Source organism: Notothenia coriiceps, unplaced genomic scaffold, assembly GCF_000735185.1.
Source record: "Notothenia coriiceps isolate Sejong01 unplaced genomic scaffold, NC01 NC01_scaffold00016930, whole genome shotgun sequence".
NCBI classification, from domain to species: Eukaryota; Metazoa; Chordata; class Actinopteri; order Perciformes; family Nototheniidae; genus Notothenia; species Notothenia coriiceps.
The window spans coordinates 69,740-89,327 of record NW_011349631.1 but is presented as its reverse complement, the minus strand read 5'-3'; the positions used below and the strand labels follow the sequence as shown (position 1 = coordinate 89,327).

Below are 19,588 nucleotides of genomic sequence, written 5' to 3'. Positions count from 1 at the left end.
TACTATTTTTTGTGCAAATTGGTCCTCAAGAGATCGCTTCAGAGACAACATGCTTTGCGTATCAAACCCAGATCTCACTGAAGCTCGTCCCACATGGCAGCAGAGTCCCATTGGTGCAGATTGGACATATCTCAAATAGTCCTAAAAGAGCGCAGTGTTGGACCATGTTTTTAAAAATGAAATGACTACATCACAAGTTTATTTTTGTCTGGATTAAAAAGGGAATAAAGGTTTAGAGACCCATTTCGTTTTGTTTTCAGGGTCATGCAGAGTTCTAGGCGGTGCAATGCTCCTTGACCCTTCTATAACACAGCAACCTTATTTTATAAAAAGAAGTCATTTATAGCTAACAAAATATATCAGATTTCCAGTAAGTACTTCCCTTTGAGGTTCAAGTTGCAGATGTACTTAGATATCAACAGTGTTAAGACAGATAATACAAACGTTTTCACAGCGCCTGTACTGAATGTATTGATAATACCAGTATGCAGGCCTGCTTGTGATGGATATAACAGTTTATGTACACTGTTCGATAGACTCAATAATAGTTGAGTAGTATAATTAGCTGCATGTAAAGTAATGGGGTTGGCGTCTACCAATCAAACGTTCAGTGGTTCGAGCCCTAACCCCTGCAGTCAATATGTTGAAGTGTCCTTGAGCAAGACACCTAACCTCAAATTGTTTAGGGGACATTTTATATAATTATGTCACCGCTATACTCCGTGGTTCAGGGGAAAGAGACACATCACTACCAATCACAGCTGTTATTTAGAAGGAAAACAAGAACCATGTCAACATAAACAACATATAGGATCATTAACATGTTGCATGTTTAACTGATTTTGGGTCTGATTTTCTGAATTTAAACTTTTCTAAACTAGCCCTGTAGTGCTAAAGCTTAACTTGTGTTTGATCCTGTTTTCACCACTTCCTGTCTTTTAGTTCCGTTGATGCCCTTTGACGTGCATAACCGTAACTTCTGAGGATCCAGAGGTAATGTGGATGAGTTGTTTTCTCTTACTTTTGGTAGACCCTGGCTCGCTTCATCATTATTAGGCCTCTGAACTGGGTAAACTCTGCTCCTTCCCACTTTCATCTCCTTTATCACTGTCTCTCTGCTAACTCACTCCTCTGAAGTCTCTTCTGGCCTTGTTCTCGATTCCTTTAATTGAGTTTGGTAGAAAAACAAATGGTCTAAGGAGGGGGTGCTTGTGCAAATGTTAAAGCTGTAAATCTCCCTGGTTATTTAGGATGCCCACCCAGTCCCCAAACTCCTCCTTTTCAAAGTTCCTCAGAGAGGTTCACCACGAAAAGACACTTGGCTGCTTTTTATCTCCTCTTTATGGGGGAAATCTCATTCTGTTATATCGTCTGGGAGGACATGACATTTTAAAAGGGTCTGTGAATAAGTCTGAGTGCGGTGTGGGGGGGCCTGGGAGAATGACAGAGTAAGTGCTTCCAGGGTGAAAGGTCAGGGAAGTCTTGAGAGGAGGCTGCATGCTGCACTTGGGTTGACCCGTTACTGTGTGTCATCTCAAGGCCCACAGCCTCAGGGCAGACACAAGCATCACAACACAAGAATGGAACACTTTGAGATCATTTTTGTTAGTTTTTCTTTTTACCAATTACCTGTATTACTGCTGAACCATTTCCATATTATATCACTTATTATTTACCACCACAACATTTTTAATTCACCCTTTAAACCAGCTTGAGATAGTTACCTTTTATAACATTGAATTTGTGTTATACAGTATGCGTCATAGTTTCACTCATGTTGTGCGTTACTACAGTTACAAAATATGACATAATTTAAAAGGTTTTTCACTGCACTGCCACACAATGATAATCGTGACAACCAACTCTATGTGATTCTCATTGTGATTCATTCTTTCAAGATAGTTTGTAGCGTAATGTTTATGACAATGACAGGAACTGATGTAAAAGAGGAAACCTACATTTAGGTTTTAGGTTAATCACATAACAAAAAAGGAAAGTGGTCAGCCGCGGTCTAAAATATAGGTCACACCGTTAATAGGTTGTCAAAGGAAATGTCTTATGTCACAGTAACAATAGCATTATGTAACAGATGATGAGAAGGTCAATTTCGTAAGAGTATTATCCAATGAGCAGATGCAACTGGTTAAGTAATTGTGGGAGACATATGGCTCAACCTGCTCAATTTCTGTCAACAACACTAATCTCCACTGCTCAGTGAAGTAACCTGTTTATCAGAAAATGGTGGTTCAGGTCAACATGGGTTACAACAGTTACATTGAATTAATTACTACTTTTGTATTGAAAATTATTGAAAAGGTTGTTCTGAAAGGAGAGGCTACAAATGACTTATTATGCATCAAACTACATTATGAATGCGACCAAAGCCCCTCCATGTACCAGTCAGACAATAAACACAAGTCTTTGTTTGTTGGATAACTACCATAGCAGAATTTGTTAAGGAAGATGTTGCAGTAGAAGTTTGTATAATCCCTCCAAAAGAAAATAAGTATTCTCAGTCATCACTGCAAGTTGTATATGGTTTCTTTATTATCAACAGTATGCAATGGCAACCAGGTTTTTTAGCTTTTTGTGACAGGTAGCATACAGTAAGCATGGATACTCTGACTCTGGCAGTATGGTAGAAGAGTAGATCAAAGGAATGATATACTGATAGACTAATAGAAAGTTGTACAATACATAGTTTATTTCCCTCGTTCAGCTGCAAAGGTGTTCTTTACATTAGCACCGCCTGAAGGTAGAGTGGTTTATACCCAAAGAACTCTTAGAGGAATAGGCTGACATTTTGTGAGCTATGCTTGAACATGTTCATGCCGACCTTTCAATGGAAATGTTCACACCACTCTTGTGTCTGCACGGTTAATATGTATCGAGAGCCAGCAGGCAGTTTGATTAGCCCATGAAGAGTGGAAAGAGCTAGCAGGCAGCTTAAAAAAAGATATGACTAAATCCATCATTAAGCACCTCCGAATTGTATTTGTTTCATTCATGCAAAAACAAAGTTTAAATGCATTGCCTTTTGGTTTTATGGAGGCCTATATGTTGGTTTACTTCTTGGTCCCGGCACAGTCACTTTTGGGCTTTAGCTATAAGTCTATAAGAAGTTATAGATTGTTGTTGTTGCATTGTCTTACCTTTGGACAGAGACAAACAGGCTTATTTCCTGTTTTCAGTCTTTATGCTAAGCTAAGTTTCATATTTACCGTGCAAAATGAGAGTGATGTCAACCTTCTTTACGTGCAAGAAAGCCTATAAGCATATTTCTCAAAATAGACATAAACAGAGATGTATAGAAAGATAGAGATAATTTGATGCACAGAATATAAATTGAAGATAATTGTAAATGTAAAAAAGAGGTGTTACTGACATTAAACTAATGGTGCCTTCATGAAGAGGGTTATTTGTATGTTTTCGGCATGGTAGCTTGCTCTAGTATGACATGTAGGAGATCAAAATGAGCCTAATACATTTCTGTATATGTTCTTACTATGAATACTTAATTATTCATCATTGAATAGAAGGAGCAGATGAAATAATAAACTTGATCTTTTTATTTCTTACATATAAATGTTGACCAGCTCAAAGAAAGCGCTTCAGCTAAAAATATATTCATAACTGGGATAACAGTATCCATATTATGCTTCAGGGGATATAGTAAAAGAAAGAAAATCAGTGAAAATAAATTATCTGAATAACAATAACAATTATAATAACAATAATTATAATAAACAGTGTCAAATTAGTATTCATAAACAATTGTTGTTTACTTTCTTTTTTTGTGAAAATTCCTTTAAAACTGTCCATAAGCAAAAAAATCCAGCATATTATCATTTAATGTTTCAAAGGTGATTTCCCTTGCTGGGACGTCCCCTCCGTTCTTACACATTTACAATATTCACAGTTAATATAAACCTGTTGGGCACATACTGAGCCACACTGCAGTCAGCCCGGCTGTCAGTGCGGACAAAACTATGATGTGCAACAACACTTCTGTGTTTACACGTGCCTGGCATACGGCAAGCAGAAACCTCCTCTCTGTCTTCCTCCATCAAAATAGGTACCTATAGTTAAGAAGTAAAAAGGTCATTTACTCCCCCGATACATCTGCTCTCCAAAATACCATGGCGTAATCAATCAAGAGACAATCAGGATGCAGACACACAAACTGCATGTTGCTAACATTGTACACACTGTCCTCTAGTGAGACCCTCCTTTCCGCTCACACAACCATCTCAGGTTCCCCCAGCGTTCCTACATGTTGACCCCTCTCAGCCCATGGCCGTCACCATGTTAGAGTGGTGCGGGTGCCCGAAGGAGTGGTGTATGGGGGTGGGCGTGGGAAGCATGTGTCCAGCGTGGCTGAAAGGCGCTAGGTGGCTCATGGACATGTGTCCGGCCAGAGAGCTGAAGGGAGAGCTCTTGTCGTGCAGGCTTTTGGAAAACTCCTCGTAGCTATCGCAGCCCCGTCTGCTTTTTTTGGATTTGTTTGACATTTTCCGGTTGCGTGTCTGTATTCCCTCCTTTTTCATGGTCATAGGCCGGTTCACCTGTGTAGAGAGGGAGAAGTGAAGGAGTGAGTGGTGTTGTAAGGTTTCGAGGGAAAGTTAAAATCCAGAAATTGTACATTTTATAGATTTTTTTTTAAATATCTGAGCTATTTTGTTGTCCTTGAAGGAAAACCAATATCTATATTTGTGTTATCTATGTCAACAAATACCAAGAAAAGACAAAATCCAACTATGTATGAGTCCCTCTCTTGCTTTCCGACTTCCTCTAAGTCTCCATATCCATCGGCTCCTACAGTATGACGTTAGTCATTCTTTAAAATTGAGTTAGTATGCCTATGCAGTATATTTTCAAATATTATAAAGTGTAAGTGTTGTCCAAAAACAGCTTGGTACTGTAGTTTGTAGCAAACGTGACTCAAAAAGAATTAAATAGTGCAATTGTGGGCACTACTTTGAGCTGCAGATTGATAAATATTTGGTGCTCTATAAAGCATATCTGACACCAGAATGGTGTGTGTGTAACTGTGACGCTCATGGGTGTGTTTTTTGTTGTTTTTATAGTTTTTGGTCTGGAAATAGAATTATGGCATGCTTTGGATGCATAAAGATTTATTTATTTTTTAGTATTTGATAAAGGATTTGTTTACAATAGGAAAAATATGAAATCCTCACATTCATTCGTACATCTACATGTATTGTAATCCCTCCAGCCCTAATGCTATTCATATGGACCCTAATGGCAGTCCCTCTCAACAACAGTCCCACCATTGTGACCCTCAAGGGGATTACGCCTACCATGGAAACAATAAAGCACAAAGAAAGAAAACACCAACGAGTCCGCAACAGTGTCTGAGAGTAAAACAGCCTCCCCTCTCTCCCTCTCTCTCCCTCTCGTTTCTGCCTCTCTTATCCTTCAACAATCAGTGTGACCTGCCTGCCTACTTCCCTTCTACTTGACCCTGACAGGGCCCAACTTTGCGATCAGCAGTCAAAGACTTACGTTATGCAGTTTATAGTAGAGGCCGCAGGCATTGCACACTGGGTCTCCATTTGCATTGCGCCGCCAGAGTGTGGTGGTGGTCGTCTGGCAGTTAGCACAACAGGTGCCTGCTCGTCTGGCAGCAGACTGTGGAAAGATTCAAGCTTTGATTAGAGCTCAACCGAACAACAGCGAGGTTCACTTCAAGAATACATGCATTGTACAGAATTTGCAATATATATTGGAAAATAACATTTTATAACATTAGGGACACAAATTATAGTTATAAATATATATAAATATATTTGTTTTTATTATTATTATTCATTGTTGGACCATTACAATTTCCCAGATAAAATGGTTTCCCAATGCGGTGCCATCATAAACTGGTACAAAACTGAAAATATTTACATGTGAGAAGCCAAAACCAATAAATCTTAAACGATTAATTGATTTTTACAATAGTTGCTAGTTCATTTTACTATGGAGTGTCACATCACTAATCAATCCAATCAAATTGTTGATTTAAAGACATTGAGTTTGTGGGAGACAGTAGATTTCAAATGAATTAATTTACATTCAGACAGCTCTCAGTAGTGTCCTGTTTAAAGATGCTGAGAGGAGTCCTAACTGCCGGAGGGTTTTTTAATCATCATTATTTGATGCTTTAATTGTGTTAGGTGTAATTTCCAGGAAGTTACAAGATCATTAACTGAGTCAAAAATGTTCTAATCAATTTATTATCTTACAAAACATGAAATAACCTGTATTGTTATAATCACTATCCCCAAGGGTTTGGTTTCTCTGAAACGCAAGTGCCCAGTCTTAGGTCAAACCTCAGCTTCCATAACTTTCCCAATCCCCTTTTTTTCAAAATGATTAACTGAGCTGTGCTTTCCCTGTTATGGACAGAGAGCTTGACCACTATGAGGGGAGGTCTGTGCCTATAGTTAGGAGTCCGCAGCAGGAAGCAGGCGCTGGCCCCGCTGCTTTATCTGGACCGGTCAGATATCCGGATAGGAAACCACTGCAGGGCTGCGCTGAGCACAGACTCTGCAGCCCTGCGAGCTCCAGCCGAGCCGCACGGAAACAGGCCTGATATATGGCTGTAGTATATACTATTAGAGCTAGCAGACACTGGAATAAAACGCTCGTATATTTTGTGTTGGACACTCAGCTGTTTGCATTCACGGTCTGCAGGTCAGCATCGATAGATTTATAAATGCTTCTCGCAGCGATGTAGACTCACATCATCCCGCATGCGTCAACAATCAGACTCCGGTCGAGTGAATACAAAAAACAAATGTTCTCAAACTAGTCGTTAAGGTTGATCTTAAATTATGATAACACTATTCACAACATAATGTTTGTTTTTTTCGGGTAGTCTTAACTCCTTTTTAACCGGTGCCTTTTCTCGATTGACCGTTTTCTCCTTGAGTGAGTATAGCGCACTTTGGTGCGTCTGCACATCAGATTATAAATGAGTTCCAAACGCTGCTTTTCTTATTGTTGTCTCGTCTATTCCAACTCCATTTGTCCAGGATTCCTTCATAGTATTATCATTTTTAAACCATTTCCATAAGTCCCCTTTTTAAAGGTCTGATGGGCGACTGCACAATATTAAAGGCTAAACACAAAATACACTGATTTGATGATCATTGTGTTTTCAAAGCTGCCATTTAGGCCTACTGCACATGGTTACAGTGCTGCATATTATTTCGAAATTATTATGAGAATGACCAAAAAGTAGGAATAATTATTTTATTTAGTCTATTATTTCCCCCAAGGTCCAAACCATGTCAAAAATGATCATGCAACAAAATGCATTTAAATAGTTGCTTCATGCATGACTTTAAGGTATTTCATTAAAACAGATTTCCTCCCCTAACAATGTGACTCCCCGAACTATGTTAGGTTATGTATTGCATCGGCTTACTGTATGTGTTTAAAAGTTGAAAAGTTCTTCAGAATGATGTGACCTGAGCTGTCAGACCTACTCCCAGCAACACTGATATTTGAATCAGTTCATAATGGAAAATAACTGAAAAACTGCTCTGGCATTTTTACATTAGGACAGGCTGTCCTTAAAAAAAGAAACATCCAAAATGTCCCTCTTGTGACTATAAAAACAGCCCTGTGGCTGTGTCCAACTTTGTTACAACGTATTTTCACAAAGTCCAACGACTATTTTTGCCAAAGGTTTATTTTAACCAAACTTTAAGTAACATTTAATCACTCAGTTTATTTAAAAATGTGAACATTCAAATTTGCAGTGAGTGGTTTACACTGGACCCATACTGACTTAATCAACTCGCCCTACAAATAATAAACAAAAAAACCTGAACACAGCAGCAATATGAGCATAAGCTGTCAGCGAGGCCCTTTGTGTTTTCCAGGGATGCAGAGCTGGCCCTGCTATCAATGACATATCAGAAGCAGCAGTAATAATGATAAGAGAAACAACACAGATAGCCCCTCTCTGCTAACAGCACGAGCACGTAAGGGCAAGAGGTGAGCGAGAAGCACAATTCCTGGAAACAGTTTGGGAAAATATAACTTTCCTGGAATTGTACCTCCTCCCCCTCTCCCTCCTTCTTACACTTTTTTATTTACTGCCACCACACACACAAAACACCCACTGATGGGACTCACAAGTCGTCGTTTGGGTTTGATGAGCGGTCTGTTCTGGCCATTCATCTTGTGGTACAGCCCGCAGGCGTTGCACAGGTAGTGCCCGGTGCTGTCCCGTCTCCACAGAGGTGTAGAGGTGGCTCCGCAGTTCACACACTCACGCCCCTCTGAAGAAGAATACACAGTGATGTCTGTGAAATCAAATGTATATCTGACTGATTACAAATTCCATTTTAGGTTAAATACAATGATTTTGAGTATGGGCATGGATCTTAGTGGTAATTCTCTTTTCTAACTAATGTTTACATTCTCCCCTCAATAAGTTATGTGTGCATGCATGTGTGTGGGTACATTAGATTTCACAAAGCACCTTCAACACCTTCAATGATAGTCCATATTTTGTTTAACTCCAATGACTCTGTGTTTTTATTGAGAGTGAGGAGAAAGCAATGGTGTCTGAATGTTACTTGAATATACATTTAATCTGTTAGAGTTGTGCCTTATCAGAAGTACAAAACAGCTAAAAGTTGAAGAAGACTTTGCTGTACAATCAGTAAATATATTTCAACTGTGCTGCAAAACCTCTATTTCTTAAACATCATTTCAACAACAAAGCTTCACTTCTACAAATTGTACAGTATTTCTGGTAAAAACAGACTGGAGCAGTGTATATTTTATTTTTATAAAAGCAGTGCCATTTCCTTTACACAAGTAAAGAACAGCAATCATCATATGACCTATGGTAAAGTCATAAACCTACATTGCAGCAAGTTAATACCTCGGCTGTTATTTTTCTTTAAAAACAAGCTGTTAAAAGTGAGTTTATGTTATCCTGCGTTTATCTCAAACTAAACTCAATCAGGCTGGGAGACTCCTGTCTGTAATCAAAGTAGAATCAGGACAATGTATTAATGTCTTATGTAACAGAGAAGCGACTCCTAGCCTAAATACTGAGGTTCTTGGCTCTGTGCGCTGTGGATCTTCCTTTCACACCTCTGGGCTGGTTCCAGCTCGCTCTCTGCTGCAGCCAGCTCAGGCGTAATTACACAGTTACGGTTAACAAAGAGGATTATCAAAGTGGCTTTGTGGAGAGGACTGTGGAGTGCAGGCTAAGGCCTCTGCAAACATTTATAGAAAAATAAATATAAATCATTTTTTATTTATTATTCTTAAATCAATCTAAAGCAGCTTGTTGGTGCTATGCAAAGCCTGCACATAGCTGGTTTTGTTTAACATCATAGGATAAATCAACAGAAAATTAATCCGGTTACACTTTTGAATACATTAAATTGCTTAAATTGGATGTTAGAATTTTAAACAATGAATGATTTGGTATAACTGGAGAATATCCGATGACAAAAACATCTTCTCATTGGAGGTTTTGTTTTGATTGTTAAATGTATTTCCTTTGCATAATTAACATTTAATTGTCTTTGTGATAATTGTATTGTAAATAATCATTTTTTATGAATATTTACAGATTACATTTTTGAATTATAAAACCAAACGATGCATTGCTGCATACAAAATAAACTTTGCACCATGGTATTTTAGAAATTCAAGAAGTTGCATTAATTTAATTGCCACCGACTATAGCACAGCAGAACAATGATAAGATCTTTGAATAAACTCGAACGCAGCTCCTAGATCCAAATACTGTCTTAATATTTTCCTGATGTCATGTATTTTTATTTTACTATTCTGTCTTTTCAGGGGACTCACCGGTGCAGGATCGTGTCTTGCCTTTGTTCCTGGAGAAGCTGGAGGATGCTCCCAGCAGACTGCCGGGGTGAAACAGGCTGCTGCCGTACTCATGCGCCGGGAGAGAGTAGGGATATGTGGGTATGGGGTGGTGGGTGGAGTGGTTCTGTGCGTTCATGGAGGCCAGGCTGTTCCTCAGCGGACTGCAGCCCTCCATCTTCATCCCCTCCGATAACGACATTTGGTATTTGATAGATTCCTTCTCGTCCATTCTGGAGGCCGGTGGAGACGCGGCCCCCAGGTCCGGTGATACGTCCTTAGGGGGAGTTGGTGGGAATGTGTACAGATGCGGGCTGGAGTGAGACGTCGGCGTTAACGAGGATGCGGAGACCGTGTTTGAGTTGCTGCTGCACGGGTACACGGCAGAGAGACCCCCGGGGGATGCAGAGCCCGGGTGGTGCAGGCTGGGCTTACTGAAGGGGCTCACGGCCCAGGCGTTGTGGTGGTGGGCAGACAGGGCTGCTTTCCCTCCGTCCAGCCAGGAGATCCCCGGGCTGTGGATGAGGTGAGGCCCCGTCAGACGAGCTGGAAAAAAGGCAAAAACAGTTGTTTATTTATATGAGAAGAAGACGTGCTGATTTAGTGTATGGTGTTTGAATGTAAATGTGAGCAACACTTGTTGATTCAATACACACACTGCCCTGGTTTAAGCGTGTCAGTAATAATAAAAATGTATTCACAAAGATAGACAATCAAACTAGTATTTCCTTATTTAAAATACGCATTTAACATAGTCCTAAATTGCACATATGCACATTTTTCGTAATGCCGCTTTTATTTTATTTTTTTACTTGGGTGGATTCCTTAAAATGTTTGATTCCAAAACATGGAAATGGAAGTTTATCAGTATAGCAGTGTATTTATACATTACGTCAGACAAATGGTTAACATTTAATTAACGCTGAAACGGCACACGTAATCTGATTGTGTTAAAAGTAGGCTACCCTACAAAATACAAATTTGAATTAAAAAAAGAAAACCCATTCAATTGTTTTCAGAATATAGGCTAACTCAAAACGCATTAGTTACAGTTGATAGTCTTCTATTTATTATTTTAAATATTAAAAATGCATTTGCTAACGTCGCGCCCTTGTGCTGCGGCTCACTCACCGTGCGCCTGGCTGTAGGTCACTCTGGCCCGGGCAGAGTTGTGGTAGTACGGGTTTCCCTGTGAGTCCAGGTGATTAAAGAAAACATCCACCTCGTCCGGAGGCAGGAGCTGGGCCGTGGGCTCCATGTAGTTGTGCCCCAGGCCGTGGTGGTGAGAGTCGGGGTGTTGTCCGTTCAGCATCGCGTGGTGATGCATCCATCGGGGCTGATCAGCAGCCACATCCATCTCTGTGGCTCTCTGTAGCGAGCTGTGCAGGGTAAACGAATATCCAGTGGGATGATCTAATATGTGTCCTTACGAGACTCTAAGTGTCCATTTACAGTTGGAGACTTTGTTTGTGTTCTTCTGACTTAAATTCCTCTCTCCTCCCGGACATCGAGTCGAGTTTGACACTGGAAACCTGCAAGAAGCATCAGATGTTACTATTTTAAATGCAGCAGTGTTGTGCACCAGTTTTTTAAACGCCCTGCTCATGTGGTGCATGTAGTGATGCAATTTAAGATTGTAAAAAAAAACAGCCCACCCATTTACTATCACATCACTCACAGCCACTACCCAATACACCAGACATGAATTACACATAATACGATGCTCCACTCATCATGAACAATAGAGTGAACAGGCTGTACCTTGCAGTGATATTTTATCCACAGCGTCCGATCAGCTCGCACCTATTTGGAAAACTATCCTCTTTTAGCTGCTGCGGGTCCTCTGCTGTAGTCGGCTGGTGTTTGTCAGAGTAAACTCCGTCCACTGGGACTTAAAGCAACACGTATAACTGTGGCTGACAGCGCGGGGCAGGCTTGTCAAGCTCCTGGGCGGAGTCTCCATTAAAGCTTTGACTCAGCCAATGGCAAAGCACCTCTGCAAAACCTCAGGCGGTTCCACACACCAGAAAACCACTAAGAGGCTTTTCTAAAACTCAAGGATAGAGACATAGCCTGGCAAATATCGTCACCTTGTTTTGGTTTATGATATTGAATGTTTTTCCGAAATATAATATACTATTCAAATAGGCTGTATAACATTCCAAAGCTTATTTTCCCAAATCCCACTGGACTAGTGTGACAATTTTTCATAATGGCACAACATGCAACCACAGAACAATTATTATACAAATAAATATAGGCTTTATGTGGTATAATTTTCAAAGCAATTAACACAAACACACAGCATGCTACTACCTGTCAGTAATATGCACGTCTTTAGGCATGTTTCTAGACTGCATGGAGATGCTTTAAGGACAATTCCATCAGTTTATTAAATGTTTGGGAATGTAAAATTCACCTATTAGTTGTTTAGGGTTAACATATCCACTTGTATTTAAATGAAGGGTGAGAGTGATTAGTTTCTGATTTCTGTTGGTCGAGTTCAATCTCTCTCCCTCGCGCGCATGATTGACAGACAATAATTGGAGAGGGGGCGCGTGCAGCCGACACTCCAGCCTGCTTGACGCCGTTTCATGACGTCAGTGCATCTTAGAGAGGGAAAAAAAACAGAATCAGGACATGAACTTTTTGTAGGGAGCGAGAGAGAGACGGGGGTTGCCCGGAGTCTGCTGCAGTCCCAGCGGGTGAACTCTAGGAAGGACACTGATATTTACACTTTGCTGCAGCATTAATAATATATCATAGCTGCATCCTGCTGAATCTGCTGTGATTTCGAAGAACAGGCCAACAAGCGCTGCGTGGCAAACTACTGCCAAGGTGCACACTAGCAATATATATTAGACCAATTTAGATTAGAAAAATCAGTCAGCCCAAATCAAGATGTCTTTTTTTTACAGTAAAGTTAATGCAATCTGTGCATGAACAAAACAAACCAGCTTGCTGATATGCAACACTTTTTTAATTGGATTGTAGCTCACATTGAGAAATCCAACAGGTCCTGTTCAGAAATGTGATTAAGTTTAATTCATTTTTGGGCAAAATTACGCATGGCCAAACGTTTCTGAAAATGAAATGGGCTTACCAAAAATAATACTGCTATAAATAAAAGTTATGATGGCTATTTAGCCAAATAGACTACTAAAACTCAACTGAGGATATTGACTTTGCGTCAGGTGAATCCAAGTGGACGTTTCATTTTCTTCTCTTCCTTTCCACCTTGCAGCTAACACAGCATTTAAGAAGCGATCATAAGCCCTTTTCTATTTTTCCTTATGATATGCGTATTATTAGCCACTCTGATGACTAAGAAATAAAAGTAATAATAATGAAGTTACAATGTTAAAGTGTTGTACAATAATAATAAAAACATCTAAAGAAACCCAAATGTGTCTGTCTGTCTGTCTCTATCTCTATCTATCTATCGTGGTGTTTTCTTATTGTTTTCTTATACGTACATTATTTATTTAATTACAACTGCCCTTAATGCTGCATGGTGAGCAACAATGTAAATCATATTTATTATATTTAGATGGATCTGTTCTTTGTCAGATTGCAACTGAATGTCTTTATTTACATAAACAACAATGTCTTTCCAGCGGTATTAAGAGGAGATCTACCGTATAGTGTGAAGAAAGCGGAACACACTGGAGGGACAAGTGTGCAGCATTAGAGCTCATCAGCATGATAATGTGGAAATACATGCTTTGAGTGTGAGCCCTTTTGATCTGGCGTGGCGATAAAACCTTATCGGCGACGAACATCCACTTCCATTTTAGGATTTGACATTAATTCAATCCGCCTTTCTTTTTTTTACTGCTCTTTTTCTCACACGAGAGCAGGAGAAAGAGAGAGGTCGCAGGCCGATTCAGCTCTGAGAATCTCATTATAGAACTGCCGCTGAAAGGAAGTGGTTTTACCTCATAATAAAGATAAAAATGAAATTTCACTATGGTATATTAGACAAAAAGGGACAAACGATAGCTTAAGTAATATAGACGTTTATTATTATAGTACTTGTATTTTAATGAAAGCAGAAATAAATATGAAGTATGGTTTATAATAGCCTATAGTACTTTTATTTTTTTGATATTATTTTATTTACACAAGGCTAGGACTTTTATTATTATTGTAACTAAGTGTATCACAATAATAATGTTCTGCACTGAGCTCCTTATTGACGTTGTGTGTGTGTGTGTGTGTGTGTGTGTGTGTGTGTGTGTGTGTGTGTGTGTGTGTGTGCGCGTGTGCGTGCGTGCGTGTGTGTGTGTGTGGTGTGTGTGTGTGCGTGCGTGCGTGTGTGTGTGTGTGTGTGTGTGTGTGTGTGTGTGTGTGTGTGTGTGTGTGTGTGTGTGTGTGTGTGTGTGTGTGTGTGTGTGTGTGTGTGTAGTCGCTCCCCCAGATTGAAAGAGAAATCCAATGCTGGTGAGATCCTTGGGTCCCACTGATTATAACCCATCCCGGGGTAATTTTTCATCGGTGCTGGCTAATCTTTGTTCTTTGTGAAGATAATAAATAGCCTAATCGTTATCAGCGAGCTGCTGAAGGTGTCGGGGAGAATGGGGGCTGATCGGCCCGGGGAATAGGCTCTAAAGTGCCGCGGAATAAATGGCATTTCTTATCTCTCTCTCCCAGATTATCGCCGCCTTTTCAAACTCGCACAACAAATACATCTAATGCAGGGAATGCATCATTTACTGGAGCAGATCTGTGTAAATGATAGATAGAAAGATTAGAGGGAGGGGGCATGGTGGGGGGGAGAGGATGGTTTTGGCTATTATTTACAAGTTTAATGTCCTGCATGTGCAAAGTCTTTATTCGATGTATTTAGACAGCATAAATATAGCTCGCTTATACCATTATTGTTTAAGGTTATCTGCGTGAGCCATCTGAGGGTTCCGGTTCTTTGTTGTGGATCTTATTTCTTTCATGTTGGATTTTACTGGATAAGAGTTAAACAGACGCAGCCGCTTATACCTAGGGAGAACAATATATTTGAATAATGTTTTCATCTGTTGGAAATTTTGTAAATGCGAGAAAGCGTGATGAAACCACGGGTGTAAAGCGGTTTGGATACTAACAGGCCATGATGGATTTGCTGGATATTTTAAACTCATATGCTATGAGAAGTTTGGTATTTAGTTTATTTTCATTTTTGTAATCATGGAATAAATCTGGTTGCACGTTATTGTGCACTTGTAAATAGCCTGAAGATGATTTGATAAAACCAATGACCAACGTTTTCCAAATGTGTTATTATATTTCATAATGCCAGCTCTTGTTTTATTTTTCAAAACCTCTAGACCAAAATGTACTTTTCAGAAAACTTGAATTTCCTTTTCTGGTTAGTCTTGAACAAAGGCACACATAAAGAGTTAAATAAAAGGTTAACATGTTGACATTCTTTCTCCCACACAAAAACTGTATTTGCCGGCTTCACACAAAGATAAAAACATAAAGATGTCTTGTTATGCTCAAAGAAAGAGGAGTAGCCTTTTCATTGTAAGAATTGTGCACGTGTGTGGGGAGTGACCAGTTATGGCAGAAAATGTATTTTCCATTATATACAAACTGGATGCTTAATAACTTGGCAGCTGCAGCAGCCCTGGGTGCTGCTGATGGTCTCCAGGGTAACAGAGATAACAGCACAGTCATTTTCCATATCTTACAGTCTATTATATTCAAGGATTAGTTCTCCTTCCCGAAAAGGTCAAACATAAAGTCAAGCAACCAGGAGTGCTCCTTCTCCCCCTCCTCCTTCATCAGTGACGGAGCATTTCCCATTTTCTTTATATTATCTAGTTAAACTAGTGTATTAACCTTTGCTGTCATGCTTTGATAGATGGAGACCTCCCACAGAAGACATCAAACTGCCCTGCGATTTCCTCTAATATTAGCACTCATGTGTTAGTGGTGAACAGCAATTTTTGATGGTTAACCATCACTTTGCACTTTAATTTCATTACTCCTGTTACACTTGTAAAATCCAAATTCCCTTACCTCTTTTATTCACTGTGACAGACATATTGATTTTTGAAAACAGACAAACAAACAAAATGATAAATTGTATAATAGCTAGACCAGTGCAAGGATGTGCTGTGCTTTCATCCCAGATCATATCCAAAGATTTAGGATTTTCTCTGGTAGGGGTATAGGGCCGAATTCACAAAACTCCCATAAGAGTAAGTAGACGTATGAGCATGCATGCCTTATGGCATTGATGCACCAAAGCATATAGTAAATATCTTATTTTTAAAAAATACAACAATAATATGTTTGAGAGCTGGTGATTCAATAAATCAAATCAACTCAAAAGTCAAAACAATGAAATGACGTCAGAGATTATAGTTTACTCCCCTTTTTTTATGTGCTGATGAATTTACATATTGTCTCTGAGAATACTTCCACCAAAAAATTATATTTGTCTGACAATGTTTTTAATGGCACAATAAAATATTCACTAAATTAAAACATAAACAAAGCTGATTTCATGCCCATCTAAAGGTAACCTTTAGAGTATGTAGAATAACCCCATCTAATTTGTTATTTTATTTAACCTGATTCAACAAAATCTCAATCTGATTCAAATGTTAATTAATAAAAACATATAAAAAAGTTTTGCTATTTTTTTAATTCTGATTAAATAAATAAAAACATGATAAATAAAACGGAAGCAATTAAATTTTTATTAACATTTAAAATGATATTTTCATGATTTAATTTATTTGTATTTGTCATAAAGTTTCATCTGATTTGAATAATTTTTACATTTTATCTAACATTCTGACTCCCCTATGCGCCATGCAGTCACTGTAGTGATAGGGATATATAATAGTATGATGAGTAAATCCATTCAGGAACTTGAAGTGGTCCACAGGAGGCAGTGTTGAGACGCCATGTCTTGATACAGCATACTGAGGCCACGTTTACACGGAGACGAAACGGGTTGTATCCACTACAGTTCTATATCGTATGGACGGTTCTTCCACACGAGACCGTAACGGAACCGCGGAAACGGAGCCCTCAAACGGTAACGGGTCCCAAGGTGGGTAGATCTGCAGACAAAACGCTCTGGGGGGCCTAACGGCTCCGTGTGTACATCATATACGATCATTTCCTGATAACGAAGACGCCATAGCCCCGCCTCTCCCCATCTCTCCTGCTCACCCCCACGTCACCCGCCTCATTGCTGATGTATTTTTGTAAATATACCCTACATTTACATTTTGATAAGATGACCTACTGTTTATAAAGTCATTCAAATTATTTCAATCTTTGACAACATCAACATTAAAGTGATGAACACATAATATTTATTATCCAATAATGTTATTTACATTATTCTGAAATAGGCCATTTTGCCTAAAGATGACTTTATCAGAATGAGAATTCCTTTATCCGTCCAACAGAGGGTACATTTACATTATTACAGCAGTATAGATAAAGACAAAATAAAAATGTCACACTATTAAGTAAAAGGCATGCACATAGTAGTTAAAATGAAATGAAATAAAACAGAACATTCAGGGAAAATAAGTAAGTTAGCAGTATTTATAAAATAAAATGGGTGTAACATTGTAGAATACTGTGTGGTAGCTGGTTAAATATATATATATATATATATATTATTTATAAAATAAAATAATATATTTACATAATAACATACAGATTATTGTTGGAATGGACCATCTAAGAAATAGCAGCCAGTAGTAATGATAATAGCAGGAAATATTGTTGCACAACTTGGTTGCATTTTGATGGTTACACTTTATTCTAAAACCATTTTTAATGAAGAATTAAGTATACCTATAACACAGCACAGCGCAAGTTAAACTAAATCCATCTGGAAAAACCTGATAGGAACTAGTTATATATTATGAGAGATACAATTATACAGTTTTATAATTTTCATTTATACTTACTTTCCAAGCTGGACTCTGTGCACAAAGTGAACTCTCCTGTTAGTTATCTATCTCACTGACAGTTCCCAGTATCTCCAGTATCTTCTGAATGTCCCTACTTGATCCCTTCCTTCACTGTGTGTAGTCTTGAGAGTCTTTACAAAGTCTTTAGAGGTCAGAGGTTCACTACTTCACTTCCTGCCCAGAGAGCAGCAGGAAGTGAAAGTTTACAACACCTTGTCACTAACAACCTGTCAATCAAACTCAGTTTCACCGGCGCTGTCCAGGGAGTTGTAGAATTCAAAACACCTCTTTGTTTCCTCAACCTGTGAGTGTTCATCAGTTTCAGACAGCAGGGCTTTATTTTGTCTTTATGTGAATCCAGATCCTTTTGCGTGTGCCAGTGAAGCTAATGTGGAAGTGTCAAAACATCTGTATTGTTTCTAATGAACAGCAGTGCTAAAAAAAAGTCTCTTTGTATAGAAGTCTATGAGAAAATGACAATACTTCTCACATGACCTATTACCTCAGTCTTTTGTATAGTAATGAGTTCATGGTCTCAATCCTTAGTGTTAAGTCTCCTTCAACACAGCGTGATGACCATTTTGCAAAAGTCATTGTTCTGTTAAATTGTTAATAAATGTGGATATGCTTTAGGAGGTTGCTACCTGAAATGGCCTGTGATAGACAGGTCACTACCATGGCGTTGTTCACTTACAGAGCTTTCCATATCTTCATCCTAAAACGTTCACATTGGGACATTTACATTGTTACAGCAAAAGTAAAGTGTCAAAATATCAATTAAGGGGCATGAGGCAGGCATAAAATATAACAAATACCCAAATACACAAATTATAATTTTAAAAGGACTTTCATTTAAACGTAGCTTCACCCTTGGTGCCACTATTGGTTCCAAAAAATAGATGACAACAGCCAAAATGTCAAACTTGAGGCTTTAAGACCCCTGACTAATGGGGGATGTCACCATAATGAAGATCACTTTTTATATAGATCCTATGGATATTTCACCTGATAGTGACGACTGTACAAGATTTATAGCATTACACGGAATACTTGTTGAGATGCCTGGATAAAAGTGGTGAACCGACTGTTTAACGTTTACATCCATACGGCCACGATGCCTTCATGGAGCCCAGACTGACTGTCTCTTGCTTTTCCTCATTTCAGTCACTCACACTATTTAAGTCTATGTTTCATAGAGGAAAATGTTTGACAGTGATGGCCTTTACTAGCAGCAGCTAAAGGATGTATAACGTGTCCACACCTTAAGTGACAAATACTTTACCGCAGTTTGTAAGGGCGTCTGTGTACTTTATGTTGTCTAAAGATCAACTTTGTGTGTGTTTATGTGTGTGTTAGTTTCATCTCTTTGCCTTTGTGTTTGATCCCCAGTGATTGCGAGTCTATAAATCCCCTGACTCTCCTCCTCCTGTGAAGAAATGTCTGCTCCTTAAGCTGATTTTCCAGAGCTAACCTGTCCTGCCTGTCAACCCCCACCCCCACCACACACACACACACACACACACACACACACACACACACACACACACACACACACACACACACACACACACACACACACACACACACATACACATACACACTGAGTACACAGGATCCGTCCCATCCCTTTCACTGCTGTGTGTTGCTCTGTTTCTTGCTCTGATCAAGTCAGGGTTGCAGTTGCAAGACGTGTGCGTGTGTGTGTGTGTGTGTGTGTGTGTGTGTGTGTGTGTGTGTGTTGTGTTAGTGTGTGTGTGTGTGTAGTGTAG

At 39.1% G+C, this 19,588-nt stretch overlaps 1 protein-coding gene across 2 annotated transcripts; it reads right to left on the bottom strand.

The window, feature by feature from the left end:
• Positions 1 to 2,530: 2,530 nt before the first annotated feature.
• On the bottom strand, positions 2,531 to 11,756 carry LOC104949944 (GATA-binding factor 2-like). 2 transcript variants are annotated; one of them, XM_010776386.1, is made up of 6 exons: positions 11,638 to 11,756; positions 11,008 to 11,408; positions 9,859 to 10,422; positions 8,158 to 8,327; positions 5,527 to 5,652; positions 2,531 to 4,565 (listed from the first exon to the last, which is right to left on the bottom strand). In XM_010776386.1, exons 2-6 carry the CDS (start codon positions 11,231 to 11,233, stop codon positions 4,287 to 4,289), a joined length of 1,365 nt encoding a protein of 454 aa, XP_010774688.1. In that variant the 5' UTR covers positions 11,234 to 11,408; positions 11,638 to 11,756; the 3' UTR covers positions 2,531 to 4,286. The 2 variants fall into 2 exon arrangements, with proteins under 2 accessions (XP_010774688.1, XP_010774689.1); XM_010776387.1 differs by having other exon boundaries at positions 8,158 to 8,303.
• Positions 11,757 to 19,588: the final 7,832 nt, after the last annotated feature.

What these genes read in the sequence shown, in the direction of transcription:
- LOC104949944 (XM_010776386.1), bottom strand. Translation starts at nt 11,233, where the DNA reads ATGGATGTGGCTGCTGATCAGCCCCGATGGATGCATCACCACGCGATG. An exon ending in GACCTACAGCCAGGCGCACG is followed by an intron (nt 10,423 to 11,007) that starts GTGAGTGAGCCG and finishes CCTTTTTTCCAG; the next exon opens with CTCGTCTGACGGGGCCTCAC. An exon ending in CAAGACACGATCCTGCACCG is followed by an intron (nt 8,328 to 9,858) that starts GTGAGTCCCCTG and finishes TTGATTTCACAG; the next exon opens with ACATCACTGTGTATTCTTCT.